General features: G+C 46.6%; 1 protein-coding gene across 2 annotated transcripts; it reads left to right on the forward strand.

Annotated features, from left to right (window-relative positions):
• The first annotated feature begins 430 nt into the window (after window positions 1-430).
• Window positions 431-7074, forward strand: FST (follistatin). Of its 2 annotated transcripts, none has more exons than XM_090038064.1 (6): window positions 431-922; window positions 2759-2950; window positions 3290-3508; window positions 3869-4093; window positions 5050-5280; window positions 5743-6031. In XM_090038064.1, coding segments are annotated over exons 1-6 (951 nt in total). In that variant the 5' UTR covers window positions 431-840; the 3' UTR covers window positions 5745-6031. The 2 variants fall into 2 exon arrangements, with proteins under 2 accessions (XP_089894190.1, XP_089894189.1); XM_090038063.1 differs by having other exon boundaries at window positions 434-922; window positions 5989-7074.
• The last annotated feature ends 602 nt before the right edge of the window (window positions 7075-7676 follow it).

Raw genomic sequence — 7676 nt, forward strand, 5'->3', positions numbered from 1 at the left:
TGCTCTCGAAGTTCATTATGGATGTTGCAATCTGACTCTGAAAGGAGACCGCCTACGTCGCCCCGCAGCCCGGGCTCTCCGGGCGCAGCCTGGCCAAGCCGGCGGGACCGGGACCGGGACCGGGCCCGGGACCGGGACCGGGACCGGACCCGCGCGGGCGAGCGGCGGGCTGCCGGGATGGCACCGACGGGAGCGGGACCCGACTTCAGCACCTTGCCCCTGCGCAGCACCCGGCTTCCCGGGGGAGCTTGGGGCCAGGGGGGTCACGCCTGTCCTCCCCCCCAGTGACACGGCTCCCGCTCTCGGGTGATAACCCCCGGCCCGCGCGTGCGCGCCTCCTGCTATTGCTGACACCAGTGGAGGGCTCGGCTCTCCCCCCGCCCGGCTCCAGTTACCACTCGGGTTTTACACTCCTTCCTGCTACTACGCAAACAACTCCAGCGAGCCCCTCTGGCGGGTGGGAACCGAGGCAGGGTGTGCGTGTGCGTGCGTGCGTGTGCGTGTGCGTGTGTGTGCACCTCCGACCGATCACTGGAAAGGGTTTCCAGAAGGTGGAAAATGTCACCTGATTCACACTGAACTTTTTAAATCTCCCCACCCCCGAACACACACACACTCGCACACTCACACACACACACATTAGGAGACCGCCCACCGCAGACAGCTAAGACCCCCTTATAGATTTAAAGAGAGACTGCATTCAGAGCCTGACGTTCATTCAATAGAGCGATCATACGCGGACTGACTAGTGCTCGCTGTCTGTCTGTCTGTCTGTCTGCGTCTCTCTCTGCTCCACTTGAGATTGTTTCGGTGCCTCTCTCACTCCCTGGGATACTGAGGATGTTAAATCAGAGAATCCACCCGGGCATGCTTTTATTCCTGATGCTTCTGTGCCACTTCATGGACGAACACACAGTGCAGGGTAAGAGGAGACTGTTTATTTGTAGCTGTGCTTCATTTTCTGTCCTCTTTCTTTTCTTTTTTTTTTCTTTCCATATTGAGTTTTCTCCCACTAAACGCCTCTCTCCAAGGTGCAGCGCGACAGAAGTTTGCCGTGGGAATAGGATTGCTTTGTACGAATAGACGGAGGTGACATTTAGATCCATTTCTGATCGGATCCCCCGGCCGCTGTACGTAGTACAGAGGAGAGATGAGGAGGATGAGGATTGCTATTTACTGTTGTTATGCACCAGGAATGAGCACCAGCATCTCGGGCAACTTGCTGAGTCCCGGAATCCAAATCGGTGCTCAAAAGTTGTTTTTGTTTTGTTTTGTTTTGTTTTGTTGGGGGGAGGTTGTCAATTTAGCTCAGATTTTTTATCTCGACTGCTGCCCGGGAGACTGGGGGTGGAGAGGAGCCCCACGGTTACAGCTGACATTCTCAGAGATGTTAGTCATTTTTCCCCCCCGGACACGCTTTTACTATGGGGATTGGGATTCCCCCCCCCCCACTCCCATTTTGTGTGAATGATTTTTGGGGGGCTGTAAATTCTTCTACAGTTGGGGAATGTGTTTAAATAAGTTTTCCATGTGACCCCCAGACTCTGATATTGACAACTGTAAGAGCTTCCTGGCTGCACGAGGGAATATTGTTTTCTTGATTCCCCCCACCCCCACCCTTTATCACCCTCCATCAACAACCTGGATGACTTACCGCTGTTCGTTTTCTTATTGATTTTTTGTTCGCTGGGCTGGATATGTGGGTTAACCTTATGCAGACAACACTAAGGCGCTCAAAACTGACTTCAGCCTTTCCTTTGAGTTGGGAGGGGGCAACTGTTTTGTAAAGGGTGTTGTTTGTTCAGCTCTAACTCCTGGGGACAAGAGTTTCCCCTAGCCCTGAAATATTGCCTCGGGGCCGATCCTACACCCCTCACTGCGGCAAAAGTCCCAGTGGACTAAGGAGATGGGATCGAGCCCCTGCTGGATTAGCACCAGAATCAATTGGTATTGAGTTGCTGGAGAAGTCACATTGGTTATTCACGAGAGGCTCATCCCAACCAAAACTCTCCAACTAAAAAAGGGGGAGTTGCTTGGACTAATGTTCTTGGCGTGCATCCATGACTAACAGAGATAGGAGGGGGGGAAATCTCTGTCCGCTTTAAGGACAGGGCACTTCCCCAGGAAACGCTTGCAGAAGAGAGGGCACCTATTACTTTTCCAGCCCTCCCGCTTTCTAAACTGCTTAGTGGCCTTCTGTGTCTGTGCCCCTGTAGTTTAGGATCTTTGACGATCACCCCCACCCTCCGCCGCCCTCTGCCTTTGGGGGTCTTTGCCCCCTGAAGTAAAGAAAAGATTTTTGTTAAGAAATGCAGCACAATTTCCAGATTTCGAAAGACTTCGAAACGTTGCCTGTTCCCGCAGATTGCAAAACGGGCTGGTCTGCAACCCCGTGCAGCCCGAGAACAATGCTGCGGTGCAGACTTGTAGAAGGAGGAGAGAAGAATTTGCGAGCGTGGTTTTCTCGTCTGCCTCTTTAAATGCACATCCCTTGCAGCCCCCTGTCATGTGCGTGGAAGTCCCTCTGCTCCCCATATGGAATAAATACCTCGGAACACCGCCTCGTCCTGTTTGGATCAGGTTATTTAAACTGCACTCCCAATTGCTCCAGAGTAGCTGCGGGTTATGAAACGGGACAAATAAAAGTAAACAGTCTAGTAAAAGTCAATGCAAGCCGCACGTGTTGTGTCTGGGTCACTGGTAACTGACATTGATATGGCTGGGGCTCTCTCTCCCTCTCCCTCTCTCCCTCCTGCAGCTGGGAATTGTTGGCTACGGCAGGCAAGGAACGGCCGCTGCCAGGTCCTGTACAAGACTGATCTCAGCAAGGAGGAGTGCTGCAAAACGGGCAGGCTCACGACTTCTTGGACTGAAGAAGACGTCAACGACAACACGCTTTTCAAGTGGATGATTTTTAACGGGGGCGCCCCAAACTGCATCCCGTGCAAAGGTGAGGTCCGAGCCCCTGCCTGGGCGGGGGGAGCCTGCCACGAGGGCTGGGGCTGGGGAGGGCAGCTCATCGCACAACCGCCACGGTTTGGGGGCGGGGTGGGGGTTCCTGGACCTGGGGACCCCGCTTAAAAAGGATGCGTGCCCGGGAGCAGCGAGCAGCCTCTCCCGCTGTCGGGGGCAGATGGAGCTCACGTTTTCCTTTCTGGCAGGCGAAAGGGTCGGGAGGAACCTGTTCTCTCGCCTCACGCCGTCGGGTTGTGCTGGTGGTGTGAGCGCGATGGCCAGGGAGCCTGGGCAGCGGCCGGGCATTAATAGGACACCTCTTTCCCCCCCTTAGAAACGTGTGAGAACGTGGACTGTGGACCTGGGAAGAAATGTAAAATGAACAAGAAGAACAAACCCCGGTGTGTTTGTGCTCCGGATTGCTCTAATATCACTTGGAAGGGCCCCGTGTGTGGCTTAGATGGGAAAACCTACAGGAACGAGTGTGCCCTCCTCAAAGCCAGATGTAAAGAGCAGCCTGAACTTGAAGTCCAGTATCAGGGCAAATGCAAAAGTAGGTTTGCAAATCTAACCCAGCCCCCCCACCCCGCCCCCCAAATGCCTCCGGGTGTGTGTATGGATGTAGGGAGGAGGAGGAGCTGGCCTGGCAATCCACAGAGGGCTGGTCCAAATGTAGAGAGGCAATAAATAAACCAGGCTCAAGAGGCGAGAAAGTACTGAATTGAGAAGCCCCCCCAGTCTTGTGTTCCCACCAGCTCCCCTGAGACCTGGAGCTTCTCCCCAGTGGCCTTTTCCTGAGGGAAGCTGCCAAGGGCTTTTACTTGGCGTTTGTCTGACTGTGTCACACATGTCACTCCCCGGCTGGGCGGTGGGATTTCCTGTTAACCACTGCATGTTTCCGTCTTTATTTCAGAGACCTGTAGGGATGTTTTATGTCCAGGCAGCTCCACGTGTGTGGTTGATCAAACCAATAATGCCTACTGCGTGACATGTAATCGGATTTGCCCGGAGCCTACTTCCCCAGAACAGTATCTCTGTGGGAACGATGGAATAACATACGCTAGTGCCTGCCACCTGAGGAAGGCTACCTGCCTACTGGGCAGATCCATTGGATTAGCCTACGAGGGAAAATGTATCAGTAGGTATCATGACGTGTCCTAGGAGGGTGGGAGCATGGGGAATGCTTCTTCCTAGCAAGTCTCTCAAGACTCCTGCAAGTGACCTTGTGAAGGCAGATCTTTTCCCAAGACTGAATCCCCAGTTTTTACTCAAGGAAGGTTTTGCTTGAGTGAAAACTGCTACAGTCCCACCCTAAGAAGGGCTCAGTCCAGCTTCCCTTGCTACCCATGTGAGTTTTGCTCCTGCTACCAAAAGAAGTGGCATAGAGTCCATCATAGATGTGAAATACAGCTACACAGGGCTCAGCATTCAGCTGCTCTGGATTCAGTGGTCTGGGCATACATGACATAATGTCTCTCAGGACATCTGATCCCTTTTTCCTTCCTAAAAATCTCCTGTTAGTAACAGTATTGCAGGGAAAGATAAGAGTATCATCACAATGCCTTCCAACAGCATGTATCAATCCCTACAATGATGGCCAGTGCAATAAGGATGTTGATATCATACACATTTTGGGTAACTTCAGCTCCAAAAGATAATCTTTGCATTTGAAATATCTCACAACTATTTGGGAGGATGCATTGTAGATCATCAGGCACCCAACTATTTTAGGATGGTTAGCTTTAAAAAAATAGCTGCTTTGAGGAATACTTCATGAATTGGCAAACTCTAAACTTCATTCGAGTCATGGGGAAGGAAGAATTCCTACTGCTTTCCCTGGAAGCAATGAAGCACCCTCTGACATTTACAACAGGCAAATATCATTCCACATTCCTAAGGACAAATCCTGCTTACTTTGCTTCTGTCCCAAACCCCTGACAATGCACCGCTATATTGGTTCCCAGAAGGATGACGTCTGAATATAGCAGGCAGGATCTGACCCATAAGCTTCCTCCAAGTCTTCTCTGAATTCTGTAGGTATGAGAAGGCAAAGTGTTTTGCTTTTACTCATGTCTGGTTTTTTTATATCTGTAGAAGCAAAGTCCTGTGAAGATATCCAGTGCAGCTCTGGGAAGAAATGCTTGTGGGATTTCAAGGTTGGCAGAGGTCGGTGTGCCCTCTGTGATGAAGTGTGCCCTGAAAACAAATCAGATGAAGCAGTCTGTGCCAGTGATAACACAACTTACCCAAGCGAGTGTGCCATGAAAGAAGCAGCCTGCTCCTCGGGTGTGCTTTTAGAAGTAAAGCACTCTGGATCTTGCAACTGTAAGTGAGACTTTTAACCTTGCAAACAGTTATGGCTTCTGAAGGCAATCCCTAGGTAATGAAGACTTATGCTTTTAAATATAAAAGAACTTCATTTGGAGATTTAATATATATATAGTATATATGACATATATATATTATACACACACTTATGTGATTGGTTGGTTGCAGCAGATCGTCAAACAGTCAGTTGGCTTTCACCTTTTTTTGAGGAAAAGTCATGTTATCAGCAAGGGGTTGCCCTAAGAACATCTTTCTAGTTATTTTTCCCCTAATTCATTTGCTCTCATGTGCTTTGCTGGTTGCTTTATTAACACCTGGATATACTTTAACTCCATCAAAAAAAAAGTTTAATGTTAGCACATGGGTGGCTGTCTTAGCACAGTTGCCTCTACTAACTCTGAATGAAGGACACAAAGCAGTTAAACCTAGACCACAAGAGCGCTTTTTATTTGATTTCAGGAATCTGCCAATAAAACCTGAGCCATTGATTCTTCAGAACTTTCTGCAGTTATGACTTCATAGATTATGTATAAAAAAAACCTTATTACATAACAGCAGATGCCAAAGAGCATCTCACTACAAGTCACATAAAAATGCAACGCTGTATTATGGCTGTTCAGAGGGCTTTGAAAACATGCACTGAGCTGCTTCTGCGCTGTTGTTGTCCTTATTTAAACAACAGCTCCCCTATATTCCCCCATCTAGCCATTAATGAAGACCCTGAGGAAGAAGAGGAAGAGGAAGACCAGGACTACACCTTTCCTATTTCTTCCATTCTAGAGTGGTAAAACCTCCATCACTATTGGAACAGCCATTGGGCAAGAAATCAATGTCCATACTGTAAATAAGTGTATGCTTATTTATTTTGGGGAGAAAAAAAGTATACATATAGTTGAGTCTTGTAGACATTTATTTATACTGTGTCATGTTTTATAATTTATACATAAAATGTCTGGTTGACTGTACACCTTGTTTTTTGAAGAAATTTATTCGTTACGGGAAGAGCAGTGTTATTTATTGTGAGGTCCCTTGCTTGTAAAGTAAAGCTTTTTTTTTCTCTTGTAAACTATAAAAGTCCATTCCTTAGATCTTACCCACATGACTCATCTCTTCAATTCACCCATGATAACTCTTTACCATTTTAACAAACTTGCATGTCAGTTTCTGTCATGTTTATTTATTGGATTTTCTTCTTGCCGATTCTGTACATAAAAGATCCCTCGGGTTTTTGTTTACAAGGAATCTTGACTGACCAAAAGGCGCTGTAACTGACTTAAATATACTTTCAGGGTGCAGTGAGGCGATCTTTAAGGAAACTTCACTTTTCTCTGCTTCTGATCACATCATGTTCTGAGGTGATCTCAATGTGCTGAGCATTTATACTGTACTATAAGAATTCTGGACCCAAAGAAATCGGATTATGAAGGTTGTTAATAACTACATGGCTAACTGTAATGAGATAAAGTTTTTATTTTATTTTATTTTTTGTAACATGCATAAATGCTTTATGAGATGTTTCCTTTAAGATGGTCCTGCAGTACCACTTTTAAAGTTATTTTTCCAATCGACATGTCACTAAAAGTTATATCAAAGCTTTATCAGTTCAAGTTTCTTGCTTTTCATAATACTTTTTTTCTGATGCAATTTTATATTTTCAAACATGGCGAGTTAAATATAAATTCATTTAAATATATAGTTTTGTACTTTTCTACCATGTAAATGTCCAATGTATATAAAAGTTATAATGTGTATTTGTAAATAAATGATGAGTGAAAAAATAAAAAATGGAATTTTCCCTATGTGAGTTTCTTAATTACTGATTGAAAGGGTTGTGAAGGGTCTGCCCTCTTATTCAGCCTGGTGATGTTTGTGGTTAGGGGAAAAGTGATTGTGATTGACACAAAGCAGAGTTGTGAAAATGCGCAACTCTAAAATGAAACCCCAAAGCCACCTCCCCTATCATTTCAGGTTATTATTAAAGACACTTCCAGGAGAAACACCTTAATTTTGCTGATATTACGTAACTGGAAATTCAGTTGTATTTCTGAACGAGAGTAGGTAGAACCCTTTGTTTGTCTTCCCCCCTTTATATTAATGAGACAGGTTTGTGGTCAATTGAACCTCTATAATTTGCACCTTTCTGGGAGGGCTTGAGTATACATTTGTACTCCTCTAAGAATCAGATCCACATAAGTTTATGGGGAGTGCAGATCCTTCACCTTTCAAGGTGAGGAACTGAAACAACCAAAGACGTTCTAATGGGCCAAAGTTAAAGTGAAGACCCAAAACAAGTATCACAGAACATGAAAAAAATGCAAACAGCACAGTGTCTCTGGGAGATAATTTGCTTCCAAAAGTACATTTCATTAATGAACCCAGTATTATCATTATTG

Source organism: Crocodylus siamensis, chromosome 3 (assembly GCF_052110815.1).
Source record: "Crocodylus siamensis isolate JL-2025a chromosome 3, ASM5211081v1, whole genome shotgun sequence".
Classification (NCBI taxonomy): domain Eukaryota; kingdom Metazoa; phylum Chordata; order Crocodylia; family Crocodylidae; genus Crocodylus; species Crocodylus siamensis.

What these genes read in the sequence shown, in the direction of transcription:
- FST (XM_090038063.1), top strand. Translation starts at nt 841, where the DNA reads ATGTTAAATCAGAGAATCCACCCGGGCATGCTTTTATTCCTGATGCTT. An exon ending in GGACGAACACACAGTGCAGG is followed by an intron (nt 923 to 2,758) that starts GTAAGAGGAGAC and finishes TCCCTCCTGCAG; the next exon opens with CTGGGAATTGTTGGCTACGG. An exon ending in GCACTCTGGATCTTGCAACT is followed by an intron (nt 5,281 to 5,988) that starts GTAAGTGAGACT and finishes TCCCCCATCTAG; the next exon opens with CCATTAATGAAGACCCTGAG.